The following is a 17,307-nucleotide window of genomic DNA, read 5'->3' on the forward strand; positions in this document are numbered from 1 at the left end:
ATTGTTACAGATGAACCAGTTTGTAGGGCAGCAATAGAGACACAGATGTAGAGAACAAACGTATGGACACCAAGGGGGGAAAGCCGTGGTGGGGTGGGGGGGTGTGCTGAATTGGGAGATTGGGATTGACATGTATACACTGATGTGGATAAAATTGATGACTTATAAGGACCTGCTGTATAAAAAAATAAATAAAGTAAAATTCAAAAAAAAAAAAAATGGGGTTTCCCTGGTGGGGCAGTGGTTGAGAATCCGCCTGCCGATGTAGGGGACACGGGTTCGTGCCCTGGTCCGGGAAGATCCCACATGCCGCGGAGCGGCTGGGCCCGTGAGCCATGGCCGCTGAGGCTGCGCGTCCGGAGCCTGTGCTCCGCAACGGGAGAGGCCACAACAGTGAGAGGCCCGTGTACCACAAAAAAAAAAAAAGAAAAAAAAAGAACAGGATCATTAAAAAAATTATGATGTATAATATAAAGCTTTATCATATCAAATGCTTTCTAGAAAGGTTATTCTAATTTACCCTTCCACCAATATTATACGAAATGGCCTCTTTTCCTCACACTCTTGCCAAAGCATCGTCAATCTAATGAATGAAAAATAGTACCTTGTTGATATTTTAATTTACATTTCACTGGTTATCAAGAAGGTTTTTTTAAAAAATGTTAGTACACTCCTTTTTATGTATTAGAAACAGCATCTTTATTCTAATTATAAAACTTGGTTTGAGCATAAGTTAAAAAAATGAGTAGTTTCAATTTCAAGGAATTTAAACCACTAGATTAGTTCCAACTAAACATATCATGACACCTCAAGGAACTTTATAATGAATAACACCTACTTTACCAAGGAGAGATTGATAGTGAAGAGGAAAATAAATGAGTCTCAGGAATTGATTTAATAGGTCAAACAACAGAGCATCCCTCAGAGGTATGGAAAACAAAGATTATATTTCAAGGAACAGGGAGGGGGTTTAGTAACATTAACTTAACATGTCTCATTTTTATTATTTTACATGAACTTTAATATATTCTCACAAACTGATTGCTTCAAGAAATAAAAATGAAACACCAAGCAAAAAAAAAACTCTTGAAAGGTAGTATAAATAACTTTGGGATCAAACTAATTTCTTATAAAATGGGAACCTTAGGGGAAAACATCCATATCTATAATTTTATGAAACAGATTAAGGTACAAAATTTGCATCTGCATAAGGTTTCATCTCACTGTGGTCCATGCCACAGAGGCACCTGACAGGGAAAAATACGATGTTATATATACTGTGTCTCCTAGAATAAAATTTTAGTCCATATTTATCATCAGGTTAGAAGACTTAATTAAGCTTTGGTATTTGTCCAGATTGCTATATCCCAATTTTGGTTTCAGGACCTGCAGAACAAGTTGCCTCATTATTATTAAAATATGGAATAAAACAAATATTATTTGGAGACAGTATATTCTGTTCAACACAAAGACGGCAAATACTGTGGAGGATACAGAAAGTAAATGCAGAGCAGGGACACTCCTAAACTTTTTCTCCTCCTAACAAGGAAAAATATATACCCGTCTAGGAGTGTCTTTGTTAAGTGAAGATGACAGACAAACGTGGGAAAGAAAAAACCAACCCCATAGGTCTTTACCCAAAATTCAAATGAAGCCAGCCTTCTCTGGAGTCTCCAAAAATTGTTTGGCTGCTATAAGCATTTGCAAAAGTATGTTGAAAGTATATTTCAAATGAGTCTCAGTAGAATTAGCATTGAAGAGCTCACACCCTCCTGAAAGACTCCTCTGACCACGGTCTTTCCCACCCGTTGCCAGGTGAGAGGGGACTTGCTTATGTCTCCAAATCATTGAACTTAAAATGCATGCATCTAACAGCCATTCACCTGACTGCACCCACCACTGAGACGCTATGAATGCTATTGGGATAATTTCTCACGCTTGCCATTGGATTTGATTTAAGTAACTAGCATAGCTCCTGACATGCAGCAAGCCCACAATCACCATCTGTTGGATTAAACTAAATTCAGAGCTACAGGAACATGTTCAATTTGAAATCTAGGCAGACTATTGTAAATATTTTAACAATGGCATTCAAGATAGGTTTCCATGACAGCCATTTTCTTTCTCCACAACAAGGAAGCATGGAGCTTTCCTTAAATTTAAGTAAATAAAGGGCTACAATTACTCTTTAGCCTCTACATATCTTACCTGAGCAATAACCAGATAGCCACAGACTTCATCTCCAGCCTTGGTCATAGACACTGCCAGCACCAGGTCTGGGTTACTCACCAGGTGAAAGGTCCTTGGGAAAACAGGATTAGGCACATTACAAAGCAGCATGACCAGTTTAGAGCTCCCTCTGTGCCCCTTATCTGTGTGTTGCCTCTTGGCTCCATACATATTCTGCGCTAATGGATGTGAAATCCTTTGGGCATTTCTCCCCCACCATAAGCACGATGTTGAGGTTCTTCAGTGCAGAGTGCTAGAAGAACACTGAAGGAGAAAGGGGCGCTCCTGTTCTTTCTGGCTGCTGCCTGGGGTCAGTGTTTGGGAGTGAGGGTGTCCAGGGATGCTCTGTCCCAGCCATGTGCACGGAATGCATGTGGTCCTTTAATACCCTCACAGTCCAGGCCTGGCCTGGTGATGACTCGCTTATGGCCCTCCCAACATGGACACCACGTGCTCCAGACCTTCTGCTGTACCAGCAACCCCGTACCATTGCATCTCCACGTGCCCAGCAATAGCTGCACACCCACGTAAGTTCCAGAGGGCTGCTTCCTGCTTGCCCAGCAACCACAGAACAGATCCGGCCACGCAAACCAACACATTTCCCTGCCATCCGGTGGACAGCACCCATTCTTCTTCCAATGAGCTCTGAACTCCAGCCTTAGGGAGGGACCCAATCCCAAGTTTGTCCTCAACTCCCTCAGCCCTAGAGTACCGTATAGAGGTTTTTTCAAAAAAAATCTGATAGTTACTCGTTTAGCATAGCTTAATAATTCTTTATGCTAAACATCCCTTGTTTAAATGACTGTGTGTTTTCTGTCTCCAGATTGTACCCAGACACTCTCCTCACCTGTTTTGCTGTTGTGAGAGGCAATGTGGCAGAGTGAATAAGAGCATGGATTCTGGAGCCACAATGCCTGAGTTTAAATCTTGAGTATATCTCAAGACCTGCTTAACAACTCTTAGCCTCAGTTTCCTCATCTGTAAAATAGGATAATGGTGCATACCACACAGGACTTTCGTCCTGAGAATATAATGAGTTAATGCATAAAAAATGTGTTGAATATTGTCTGGCTCATGGCACTTAGTATGAGCTACTATTATCCATTGTTGTGATTTTTTTAATAGCTTTCCCTCAAATTCTTCTTTTCTAAATGAGTATTCCCTAAAAGTCCAAGATATATATTGAATATTTTTAAGTTATCTTATATTGGAACTAAAATAAAGCTCCCTTGACTGAAAAAAAAGAAAGCAAAGTACAGAGCTAAAACCCTCAAATTCTTTCCCGTACATCACTTAAAAGCAAGAATAGGGCTTCCCTGGGGGCACAGTGGTTGAGAGTCTGCCTGCTGATGCAGGAGACACGGGTTCGTGCCCCGGTCCAGGAGGATCCCGCATGCCGCGGAGTGGCTGGGCCCGTGAGCCATGGCCGCTGGGCCTGTGCGTCTGGAGCCTGTGCTCCGCAACGGGAGAGGCCACAGCAGTGAGAGGCCTGCATACCACAAAAAAAAAAAAAAAAAAAAAAAAGAAATGAGCCTGTGCCCCGCAACGGGAGAGGCCACAGCAGTGAGAGGCCTGCATACCACAAAAAAAAAAAAAAAAAAAAAAAAAAAAAAAAAAGCAAGAATAGACCAAACATTCAAGGATATTGTCTGCATAGAAAAAAGCAGTTCTTTATGTCTGTCAACATAGTTACATTACAGACCAGCAGTGGCATTCCTGCTGTGGAAAATATAACTAGTCCTGAATATAAAATTTAATGATGTGGGAGTGGAGGAAAGGGGGAGAAAGCTGGGGTGGGGGAGATCTGTGATAAGAGTAACGTATTTTTCCTTTCAAGACAAAAAATTCTAGATATCTAATTTAAATCTCTGAACATAAAACAAAATATCCTCATTGTAAAGAATTTACAAAATACTAGAAAATATAGTAAAAATTAAAACAGAATTTGAAACATCGTTTATATTCCTAAGACAATCACTATTAATCTTACAATGTGTTTCTTCCTTCTAGTGTTAGTTAACGAAGTGTCAGTTTAAATCCAAAGTGGGTATTCAATTTTATCAAATACCTTTTTAGCATTTATCAAGTCTGTGCACAGCACAAGAGCTGGTATTCAATATTGTTCATCTCCGTAGCCTCAGCATGTAGCATAGTTTGCATCTTGCATTTTTACTGGCACTCAGTAGTAGTCAGATGAATGAATGATTGTATATTTCCTGCAACAACTTACTGAGGTGCCTAGATTAGTTGCCTAGCTTTCTCTGTTTTTGCTGCCTAGAATAGATGTAGCAACTTCTCCCATGCTTCAGTGCCATGCTCAGCCATGATAGTGTTGACTTTTCTTTTCCTTTTTGGACTGTCAACTGTCACTTGCCCATCGCAGGAGTGCTTACATTCTGCAGGAAGCCTGAGCTTTTAGACTTCTACATAAAGCCCACTACGTGCCAAACGGCAGTGTGAGAACTGACTCTGTGTTCCAGAAATATCCCAGCATGACACCACAGCCTCTTCTACTAACCCACAGTGCGAGTGCATACAAGTCACTTCATCTTCTTGAGCCTCAGTTTACCTAGCTTTAGAATCAGGTGACTAAGACTAGAAAATTTTCAAAATCTCTTTCAGCTCTGAATTCCATGACACTGTTATTTTCCCTTTTATAATTTTGAATCTTGTTGAAGGGGATTTTTTTCCCCTGAGCATTTTTTTCATATGTCCCTTTTGAGACCAAATGATTAATTCAGATTGTGCCAGGGTTGAAAATGGGAGAAAGATACCAGTTTATGTCAAAAGTTGACCTGGACCATTTTTCTGTGTGGCTAGAAACCAAGTAAGGGTGTCTTTGGTAACCTCCTACTGCCTCTGCCAGTGCCCCCTTGCTCATTTCTTATACTACTCTCCTAGACTATGTGCTCTCCCAGCTAGGCCTTGTTTTCACGCTCAAAATTTCCCTTAAGAGGCTTTGCTGATAATTGCTTAAGATATCAGATTTCCTAGTTATTCTCTATTTTCAATAGAAGGCCAAAATGAAAAAGTAATTCAAGACCCGAAGGACTGAATGAAAGGACTAATGGTAGAAAATTCTAGGCACAGTGATAGCACTTGGCACCTCCCATCATGCTGGCAGTGAGCTACTGGGCTTCTGCTCTATTGACACAAATTCTGATTGGGCAGTTGCCTCAATAAATGCTAATTTACTGCCTGGAAAAAATATGGAAGATCAAAAGACTATGGTTCACATAAATGATTCCATATAGGTTTCTGCTACATAGTGTCACCCAAGGTTCTCCAGGCCTCACCAGCTTATCAGAACAAATGGGTTTCAACACCCAATTACACGAAAAAGAAAAAGAAAAATGTCAAGGGAAAATGTAGAAGAAAGCTCAGAATTACTGTCACTATACAGACATTTCTGCCATGGGACATATGTTCCTCTGAATAATGCCCACATCTAATCATCAAGACTTCTGCAAAACCTCTCCTGCCCAAGGGTCTGTGGGAGTCCCTAGACGGTGACCCATGCGTTCAGGAGCCAACCCTGTCCCACTGCTGCCCCCCCCCCCCGCCACGGCTCCACCTCTTCTCTCTGGACTCTGCAGTTTCCAGCCAGCGATCAGTCAATACCACCATCTCCCTCCAACTGTCCCTCTCTTCTACGGCTTGACATGGGGAGGCCTCACTACGACAACATTGCAGAGCGTTCTGGAAAGTGGAAGGAAATCGGAAGGGACCATCCTCTTTGGTGTTACATGTGGTTAGACTTTCCAAAGCAGTGAGGGAGTGCATAGAGTTTTAGGCAAGCTTCCCTTTGTTTTGTTTTGTTTTTCCGGTATGCGGGCCTCTCACTGTTGTGGCCTCTCCCATTGCGGAGCACAGGCTCCGGACGCGCAGGCTCAAGCGGCCATGGCTCACGGGCCCAGCCGCTCCGCGGCATGTGGGATCTTCCCGGACCGGGGCACGAACCCGTGTCCCCTGCATCGGCAGGTGGACCCTCAACCACTGCGCCACCAGGGAAGCCCCCTTCCCTTTGTTTTTACTTAAACAGCCTTCCCGTCCTCCTGATCTCCCCACAGCACTTACGGTGAAAACCGAAAGCAGTGCAGACACTGAGCAGGGCTCAGAACTTGCTCTCTCTTCTGATGACCAGGTGTTCCTGAGTTAAACTTATCAAGTGTGGCTGTCTAGTGCCTTGGGTCACTTCTCTCATTCCCCATGCGTGTCCACCCTAGCCCTTCAGCCATGCTCGAATTCCAACTTAGGCTCAAGCGGGACCTCTACTATAATACAGAAAGCCAAGGCAGTAAGATGTAGCTCTAAATTCCAGAAATGTAGAGATGGGGTAGCACTAGCTTCGTGGGCAGGAATTTTTATCTGTTTTGTTCTTTGCTAAGGCACCAGCACCTAAAACACTGCCCTTGATAATCTTCTGCAGCTAAATGAATGAATTCTGGTTCCACAAAGCAAAACTTTCGCAGGGCCAAAAGCCTGCTTCTTAGCTCCCCTGTCGCAAAGTCACCTTAGCTAGGATAAATGAGGCAAAAGAACACATTCACCAGGTCTGTCTACAGGTTGGCTCTTCAGCTGTCTCTAAAACAAGGCTGCATGTGCTCCTTGCTGGCAGCTCGGAATCTCAGACAGCGAGCAGAGGAGGGCTAGCTCCTTTCCTGCCCGTGCTGGGCCCTCTGCTGCCGCCTGCTGGAGATTATACAATCTCTCTCAAAGCAGCGATCCCCTAAGCCTTTTGCATCACACACCTTTTGAGAATCCCCAAATCACAGCTCTTTCCCAGAAAAAGAAAAAAAAAAGTATTACACAGATACACAAACACATTTTCTGTAGTATTTCAAGAGACTGAAGAGGGCCCTGGAGCCCCACTATATAACACTAATGGTAGACTTTGAAGCAAACCATCTAAAAACCAAGGAGTTGTTATTGCTCTTGTTAAAGAAATTTCAAGCATGCACAAAACCAGAGAGAAATGTATAAGAAACCACCACGGACACAACAGTTATCAACATTCTGCCATGCCTGTTTCATCCCCTCCCCCTGTCCCCATTTAAAAATTTTTGCTTTGCTAGAATATTTTAAAACAAAGCTGAGATCTCTCTTAATTTTATCTGTAAATACTACAATATACATCCAAATGATCAGGACTTTTTTTTTTTTTTGGACTTTTTTTAAACATAGCCATTAAACCATTATGACGCCCAACAAAATTAACAAGACTTCCTTCATATCATCTGGTACCCAGACTCTTTTAAATTTCTTCTGATTGTCTCAGAAATAACCTTTTTGACAGTGGTGGGCTTCAAGCCAGATCCAAACAAGGGCCAGCCATTGCACTGGGTTGATATATCTGATTAGGGTAAGAATTCAATTCAATTTCACTGTGTGAGTGGAAGCCACATCAGTTGGTTATACGATGGAAGTAGGGGAGGGAGGGAAGGCATGCATGTGGGGCGGTGCAGAAGACTGTGTTAATGAAAAGTACTGCAAATTTTTAACAATGGGACTTTTTAGAATTCTTACTTGATTTTATGATGTTTTCAAATCACACAAATAAATTAGATGAGAGTCTAGCTCTCTCTTGACCTCAATGGCCCATTAAAACTATGAACCTCGTAGGCTAGATTTCACGTTTCTTACCTGAAGCTGTAGTGGATGAGCTGTGTGTAGACTACCGAGCACGTACATTTGACTTCACTATCTTCCTCTTCCTTGAGTAGGTTAAAAATATTATTGGCTACATTAAATAGAAAATCCAAAGTCCTCAAATATACCCCTGCCTGGTCTGTGGGGACCATGCTGGATCTCTTAGGCTCCTATTCACCTTTCGATATACTAAGGCCCAAATATAATGGGTTTACCTGCTGTCTTCCTTGTGCCTCCAGTGTTGATGACTATCATCTGCTTTTTTCTCCACCAAAACAGCCTCCATGCCTGAATGCAGGTTGGGGCCTTGCACCCCCAAAACCAGTTGAGGAGAAGCATAGCTTATAATTTGCCCATCTCTGTATTCAAACTGCTGGTGGCAAACCTTCTGCAGTTTACTCTGTTTTGGAGAATGGCTGAGATAAAGAAAATCCCATTAGTGGCAGAAAAGTGTCCTGTGCGCTGATGTGCTGGAGATAGCAAGTTCTGTTGGCAAGAGACCCGCTATAAACCAAATTCACTTATAATGGGGAAGCATTATCATCAGGACAGCAGCAATGTTATTTGCTTTGCACTGTCAAGCTGATGTAAAAAGTAGAATTCTGACTTTATTTTATATTAGAAATAAATATTTATCCAAGAGAACATGAGAAATTCATCAGCAAAGAAAAAATTCACTTGAGATAATTTAAAGGGAAAAAGAGGTAGGAGTAGGAACAGGGCAATGAATCAGAACAGAGAGAAATAAGGAAGTTCTGTTCAAATCATGATCATTTCTATCCTCTATCTACAGAATCCCTGGCAAAGAGAATCCCATTCTCCAAGTTTTTGAATCTTCCCTAACAACTCATAGAATACCATAAACCAAAATAATGATACGCTAATAAGTTAATGCAAAGGAATCTCACACTTAAATATCTCTTAAGGCATTAAGCAGACTTATTAAACCTTATTAAAAATCACAATGCATTGGCAATTAATTTGTAAATGTCTATTAAGTCCCTACTATGTGCATGGACTAATGCTAAGTGTTGAAGTGCCAAAACTGTTTAATTCATGTAAACTGCTGTAACATTAAGTACATGTATAAAGATTATGGAATAATACCAAGTACTATAGATTCCTGTCATTTCATTGGATATTGACCAGAGAAGAAATAAAGTTAAAAAGGAAGAAATTGCATTTTACTAATTTCTTAAAGACATCAAGGCATTTTACATGCTTATTCATAAGTTCATTTACACATTCATTCAACTAATATACAGGCTCTGTCCTAAGTTCTCAGGAGGCAACGATGGATGAGTTTACCTTTTAATAGAAAAGACACCAGTGAACGAGAAATTACATTACACAGCTAAAGCGAGAAGGTACTTGCCACCAGTACTTGTAAATACTTCAGTCAGAAACACAAGAAACACAAAAATGTGTGTGTTGATGTAAAGAGCAACTAACAGTAATGTAAATCTTCAGTAATATTTTTGCCCTAAAGTGAGTGAATCTAAGACCAGGTAGAAATCTCTAACAGGAATCCCTTGCAACTTTTTACCTGTATTTCTTCTCTGGTTCCACATTTTCAAAGAGCTCTTCTTCCATTTTCTTTGGAAGACTGTCATCTTCATCAAAGTTATGAGAAGTTTCCTGCCAGGCATACCTGAGAAGTGTGTGACAAGCTTTCATTCGGAGATGGGCTCTTGTATGTGAATCTCTATCAAGGTTCAAAAGGAAACAGAAGTCTAAGAAATCTGATTTATACTCACAGAATTTTCTCTGAGGTGTAGTCTGATAATATCCTGAATGATACTGGTGGATCTGGAAGTCATATTTCCATAATGGTGCCTAACACTGCACATTCACATCCTACTAATACACAATTTAGATTTTTTTAATATAAAGCTGCAAATGAATCCTCAATCACATAATAAACAGCATTCATCTTTGTTATATTTACTCAGGAAAAAAATGGGGTCATGTATTATATTTCAAAAATAAGATTAAGACTACTCAGTAGTTTTGGAAATTCATAACAAACATGTAATGAGACTCTTGCCTACTCCATAAATGTGTCATAATTCTGTCTGGAACAGACAGCCTAGATTACTAGGTTTCATAAAATTTACTCATTAGACAATGTTAAGGAATCTTAATAACTTTTCCTCTCAATAGAAAAATCTAGAGAGACTCAAATAGCACCAGCACAAATGTGCCAGGTTTTGATAGAGAATAATATACAAAAACACTTAGAGTAAATAGTCATAGTTTGAATAACTGAGTCAGCCTTGTGGCCCCTTATTAAGATGAAATCGTGAACGGAAGCATAACCACCATGCAGATCTAAATATATCAAATCCCCAGGCACTGTTTAGGGTACACTTGCTTCCATGGGATCATGACACAATATGAGGACTGCTCTGCTGAAGGCAGGATAAATATACAGGCAAAGCAGCAAGCATACTTCAGCACTCTAAATGTGCATATGTGTAAATAAAGTTCTCTAGGGGAGGCTGTGGTCACCAAGGTGCTTGTGGTAATTTGATGTAACTGCAAGCAATATCGAATTACCCAAATCTCCAGGGACAATTCCTGCATTAGCAGAGCAGACCATACACTTTTCAAATGTAACAAAAGTATTACATGTGGATATGAAATTGGTGGGTAACAACAGCCTTATTCAGAGTTGCAGCACAAGCAGCTTCTGAAGACAAAAATCTCATTAACAGTTAAAGAAACAACAGTGCCATCTTGTGTTGAAAATACAAAACACAGCTTTCCCACCAACTCCATTTCTTTGAGGGAAACAGACAAAAAAAAAAGTCATTCTTAGACATAACAAGATTCTTCCTCCAAATCCAGATGGGATTTTCTAACTTGGGATATCTATATACTCCTCATCTCCCAAGCAAATGAAGTACAGTCCAGTTAATTTTAGAACAGCCATTTAAAAATACATCTTGCTTTATTGATTCATGTCCATTCATTCATTCATATAACTAGTCATTATTTAATCATTCATTCCTTTAACTAATATTTCTTAAACATCTACTATATTGTAGGCACAGAGTTCTAAGTATTGGGGATATAGTGGTGAACAAAACAGTTAAGTTCTCAGGATTCATGGGGCTTACATTCTAGTGGGAAGAAGAGAGACAGTAGATAAGTAAATGAATAAACAAACAATGAATATCACAAGAGGAATAAAACAGGAAATTGTGATGGAAATTGGGTGAGGTGGGGTAGGGTCTACTTTACCAATGGAGTCATAGAAGGATAGAGGTATTCGAATTATTATTTCAACATTAAAATGGGCTGCCTTGTGAAATAGTGATCTCCCTGTTCCTAGGAGTATTCAAGAAGAGGCTGGATCAAAAGAGCTTGCCTAGAATGTGCAGGAGATTCCTGCATTATGTTTTTTTTTAAATTGAGGTATAATTGACATATAACACTATATTAGTTTTGGGTGTACAGCATAATGATTTGATATTTGTATATATTGCAAAATGATCACCACAATATGTCTGGTTAACATCTATTCCCGCAGATAGTTCCAAAAATGTTTTTCTTGTAATGAAGACTTTTAAGATCTGCTCTCTTAGCAACTTTCAAATATGCAGTGCAGTATTATTAAGTGTAGTCACCATGCTCCTGCATTATGTTTTGAGTGGACTCAAAGACTTTTAGCTCAAGGATTTCAGGCCTTGATGAAATCTATGAATCAGAACAACAAGCATCTTTGCTCTCAAAGATGCTCTTTCTTTTTTTTTACTTTCTGTTTATTTATTTTTTTCCAAATGCAGTATAACAACTCAGAGGCTAGATACATTCTTTAGAAAAAGAACAAAAGGGAATGTTAGAAAAGTTTGTGGCCAATTCTCTAACAATTGAGGAAGATACAATATAGGTCAAATCACTCTCTCTGAAAAAGGCTTTCTGGTGCCTTTTGTTAGTGTCAGGATGTAGGACCAGATGAATTACCCATCAAAATGAGGAAGTTTGATTCCTAATATAAAAGTTAATATTCTTGTAATTGAAGATAGAAACAGTTGTTTAAAACAGCTTGTATACCAATGATTAATGAAAATTAATTTGTATACAAATTAATTTTCAGTTATTGCAATGGTAATTGACTTGCTATTTTTGGTTTTATAATTTGGAAACTAATTCAATGATTCCTTCATTTATTCTGTAAATAATGACAAAAGTCAGTTATCCTGGTCTTCACAGAACATGTGTGACAGAGTTTTTGCCCTCAAGGAATTCCTAAATTGGTGGTGGTGGGTGGAGTAGAGGGGAGGGAACTGATAAGTACATTGCTAGTACAGTCACTGTCATGATTGATTTCAATGATAAAGAATCCTTCCACAGACCTAGGATGGGGCACGTCAGCTGGAGAGAAATGAATATGTGGTGAGAGGCCTGCAGCAGTGCATCAGTGGAGTAGGCCGCTGTCCAGAGACAGCTTGTAGCTGCCGAGCTGGAGCTTGGAGTTCATGTGGCACAAAGAAGAAGTGTGGAGTGGAGGTGGGCATGGGGGTACAAATGAGGGTTAATGACAGGCCTGGACCAGGGTCAGGAGGGCTTGGGATTCCAGACTAAACATTGTCTTCTGTCTGCGATAGGTAGCCATTGAAGAACTGTATAAAGAGGATTGTGTTTTAGAAAGATTGTCCATAGACGAAACTTCAAGGTGAATTGCAAGGAGGAGATTATGGAGATAGAAACCAATCAGAAAGCTATTTCAGCAATCCAGGATGATAACTTATATTAACATGCATTCAACTTGAACCTCCATTAAGGAAGAAGCATAATTGTTCCTGAAGTCCATGTTTATGGAAACAAAAACATGATGAATTCCTCAAATAAATGTCTCCAGTTCTAAGATTCCAGTCTTTTAAAAATAGCAACATCATAACAAAATTACTGAAAGTAGATCATTGTGGTGGTTGAACACTGAAGCTCCAGCTCTATCCTTTTGCCAGGAAACTAATTAAATACTAGCTCTTCAACTTCCATTAGTTTCATAAACTTGTTGTGGGTTCCCTGAATGGGCTCTGTGGCGTTACTGAGCTAATGAGCTGAGTTCAAATAGGAACCAGGTAACTTTTCTGGCCACACGGATTACTTACAGAACTTCACTGGAAGCATTTCCCGATGTTAAAGCATTTTTTTGCACGTGCTTTTCCTCTGGTTCTATAATTCGCTTCTCGTCTCCAAAAATTGGTTTCCGCACAGCAAGCTTGGCTCCCAACACAATGTCACTTTGGACTTCTAAAACAAGAGCTGAGGAGAATTGCACAAATTGCAAGGACACATTAGTTATTATCTCAGAGCACTAGGACTTTGAAAACACGTGTTAAAATAAAAATGCAGAAAACTTCCAGCTATTTGGTCTAAGAGAATACATTCTAAGTATAATTGATAGCTGCTCTTTAAACTAATAAATTGGATTTCACTTAATTTAATTTTTGTAAATTCTTTCCTCTCAAGACATTCTCAGTCAAAAGTGCTAAAAAAATAGGTCTTTCCAAAAATAAGTTAGTTATAAATTCTAACTATTCAAATGGGTTCCATTATTTAGACGTACGCCTCTAGGTCATTCTCTGGGATCCAAACTCCTCAATGAAAGTTCCCAAAGCCTGAAAAGACACATGCAAAGCTTAATGTACAGTGCTCAAGATATGCAATAAGATAATGTTTTAAATTATATTAATGATTTTTCTCTTCTATATATAGGACCTTTGTCCTGGTCCTGGGATAGCCTTAAGGGAAGGTGGAAGACCATGAGGAATGAGAATTGTTGCAAAAGGAAAGCAAAAGTACAAATACAGTTTTGACATTCACGCACAAGACAATGGCCATGTAAGTCAGATGACGCTGTCATGATTTAGGGTTTTTTTCCAAAAGCCTTTAGCTCCCATTTAGCTTATCTCAGTGTTGACCTGGAGGAAACCTACCATTTCTGGGCCTGAGGGGATCTGTGGCAGAACACAAAGGAAGGCAGAAAACCAGCACTGGGTGTCATGATTCTGCCTACAGCCTTTGCTGCAGGAATCTTAGCTAGACAAGGAAACGCTGAGGACATTGCCTATGGTTCAGGACATGGTGATGAGTTACCTCTTGAGCTGTCCTCACCACTCCAATCTGGGGAATAGCCACATGAACCTGGATCTGGTTTTCGGGAAGTGTAGCCATGACCCAGGATTTACTAAGAGCCATGCAGGGGAGCTTTCCAGAAGTGGCTGCCATGCAGGGGCCAAGAGGTCCTGTAGCAAGGATTTGTAGAGATGGCTACCCAACCACAAGCAGGCTGCAGAGGGCCAGAGGGAACAGAGGGGAGGCTGAGGCAGGCAGGAAGTACCACCCACCCAAAGCATTACCTGGGCCGAAAGAATGGAACACTGTCACCCAGCCATGGACTTCAGCCAGCAGGGCCCAGAAAGCAAGAGGATCTGCACCCCAAGTTCTTTCCTTCCATCCTAGGGAAGAACTAAAGGGAGAGTCTGGAAACTGAGAAATCGGAAAGCCTTCCCGAAAGGGACTATTTAAATTAATGGATGGGACAAATTTAAACCTGACTGTACATTTAAAGTTTTCCTGATGGGGGTACCTGGGGCTCACAAAGAAGGCCCAATTTGTTAAAGACAAAATAAAGTATGTTTTCTCTGCACATCCAAAGTACAGTGTGAATTAAAATATGCAACTCTGTTAAATATAAAAATTAGTCTAAAGCTAAACAGCAAGATGCAGGGGTGAAATATGACCTGTTTAAACAAAGTTGGATTTTTTTTTAAAAAAGCAATATCATCAAGTTTTTTTTTTTTTGGCTGTACATATATAAAGTAAATAATTCCAATGCTTACCCTCTATCTTACGTGTACTGCAGAAAGTTTGAATTTTAGAAATATCTGATGCTAAGTTCCTCAGGAAGATTTGCTTCTTCTGCTGAGCAATGGACAGATCAGGATTGATCCAATGTTCTCCACATGAAACATACACCTACCAAAGAAATGAGTCTCTAATCCCAGATACAATTGCTCACAGCAGCATTATTATAGCCCAAACTGGAAACAATCAAAACACCCTACAATAGGTGAATGGTTAAACAAACTATGGCACCATACTCAGTGATAAAAAGGAATAATACTCAGTGATAAAAGGCACAAACTATTGATAAAAGCAACAAGTTTGATGGATCTACAGGGTTTTTTACTGAAAAAAGACTTCTCTATACTATCTTTGCAACTTCCTATGAATCTTTAATTATTTCAAAATAAAAAGTTGTAGAAAAAATAATTTTTTAAAGAAAGGAAAGAAGGAAGGAAAGAAGGAAGGGAGGGATGGGGGGAAGGTAAGTGGGTATAAATCAGGGGTTTAAATGTGAAATAGCTAGTGGGAAGCAGCTGCATTGCACGGGGAGATCAGCTCGGTGCTTTGTGACCAGCTAGAGGGGTGGGATAGGGAGGGTGGGAGGGAGACGCAAGAGGGAGGGGATACGGGGATATACATATAGCTGATTCACTTTTTTATACAGCAGAAACTAACACAACACTGTAAAGCAATTATACTCCAATAAAGATGTTAAAAAAATTTAAAAATAAGAAATAATAAGTTAAACACTGAAAAAAAATTGGTTTGTAAACTATGGCTGAGGATCAAATCTCGCCGATTGCCAGTTCTTGTAAATAAAGTTTTATTGGAATACAGCTATGCCCACTCATTTGCATGTTATCTGTAAATGTTTTCGTGCTACAATGGCAGAGCTGATGTTTCAATAGATACCATACGGTCTGTAAATATTAACTATCTGATACTTTACAGAAAACTCTGACAACCACTGGTATAAATGAGCTTGCAGTATATGCACCAAAATGTTAATGTGGATATTTCTAGATGCTGAAATTATGGATGATACTTTTTCTTCTTGATTTTGCTTATATGTACTTCCTAAATGTCCTTAAATAAATACATATTTCCTTGAAGTGGGGAAAAAGTAGAGTAATATATTGAGAAAGACTCGGTAAAAAGAAAAAGAAACTCAATGTTGCCTTTTTTTAAGGCCACTCACTGATCATTACATACATACTTTGTATGTGGACCCAGGGAAAACTTTCTCAAAAATATCTTCTTTCTGATCAAGGGGGTTCTTTTTCTCTCATGGACATACTTAATCATGTAACTGTTCATGTTTCAATCCTCATGTTGGTGGCTCAGAACAGTTGACAGATTCATTTCTAGCAAATATGTAGGTCCTTATAACAATCACTCCTGGGTCCATCTCATCCTCCTTTCACGCGTACTCCCTTAGCCCTGGTGACCTCATCGACTTATATTTAAGTTAAATTTACCTTTTTGTGTCGTATGTTTTAATGCATCTACCTTAAATTCTTTCTAAAATAACACAGTGAATAAGCACAGCAGGAAAAACAAAAATACTAAAATCAAACAAACAGAAAACTTGGCAGTGATAGAATTAGAATTCAAACCACTGTCTAGGGCTTCCCTGGTGGCGCAGTGGTTAAGAATCCACCTGCCAATGCAGGGGACACAGGTTCAAGCCCTGGTCTGGGAAGATTCCACATGCCATGGAGCAACTAAGCCCGTGGGTCACAACTACTGAGCCTCTGCTCTAGAGCCCACAAGCCACAACTACTGAGCCCGTGAGCCACAACTACTGAAGCCCGCATGCCTGGAGCCCATGCTTCGCAACAAGAGAAGCTACTGCAACGAGAAGCCCATGCACCGCAATGAAGAGTAGACCCCGCTCGCCGCAACTAGAGAAAGCCCAAGTGCAGCAACAAAGACCCAACGCAGCCAAAAATAAAAATAAATAAATAAATAAATATAAATTTAGAAACAACAACACCGTCTACTAGACTCCAAGAACAGAGGGTCTCTACTCTGCCATGCTGCCTCTTCTATTAGTCACTGGTACTTGGGTTTAAGACTCTTTCAAGGGGTTTTTACATTCAGAGTCTGAGTCAAGTTCTGATAATTTGGTGCAAGCTTGGCTCTCTGTTCAAAGAATTTCAGGTATCAGTCAAGGCGGGTTTTCTTCTCAAGCTGATACCGTAAATTCCATAAGTCGGGGGAGAGGCTGGGCAGCTAAAGTCCTTCCACTTCTCAGCCTTCTACAACCTCCCAAATAGAGTGTGTGAAAAACTAGATATGATTATTTTTTTCTGAAAAGGTAAAATAATCATTTAGTAAGAAATCATTAAATAACTACATTTTGTTTGTTTGTTTTTTTGTGGTATGCGGGCCTCCCTCTGTCGTGGCCTCTCCCGTTGCGGAGGACAGGCTCCGGACGCGCAGGCTCAGCGGCCATGGCTCACGGGCCCAGCCGCTCCGCGGCATGTGGGATCCTCCCAGACCGGGGCGCGAACCCGGTTCCCCTGCATCGGCAGGCGGACGCGCAACCACTGCGCCACCAGGGAA

General features: G+C 40.3%; 1 protein-coding gene across 1 annotated transcript in view; it reads right to left on the reverse strand.

The window, feature by feature from the left end:
• DCDC1 (doublecortin domain containing 1) overlaps positions 1 to 17,307 on the reverse strand; it is a 460,096-nt gene that overhangs the window by 55,748 nt on the left and 387,041 nt on the right. The window contains 5 exon segments of the mRNA XM_055091474.1: positions 2,209 to 2,302; positions 8,094 to 8,294; positions 9,425 to 9,583; positions 12,999 to 13,152; positions 14,733 to 14,868. Of these exon segments, the coding sequence (XP_054947449.1) occupies positions 2,209 to 2,302; positions 8,094 to 8,294; positions 9,425 to 9,583; positions 12,999 to 13,152; positions 14,733 to 14,868 (744 nt within the window).

This window comes from Physeter macrocephalus, chromosome 16 (genome assembly GCF_002837175.3).
Source record: "Physeter macrocephalus isolate SW-GA chromosome 16, ASM283717v5, whole genome shotgun sequence".
Lineage (NCBI taxonomy): Eukaryota > Metazoa > Chordata > Mammalia > Artiodactyla > Physeteridae > Physeter > Physeter macrocephalus.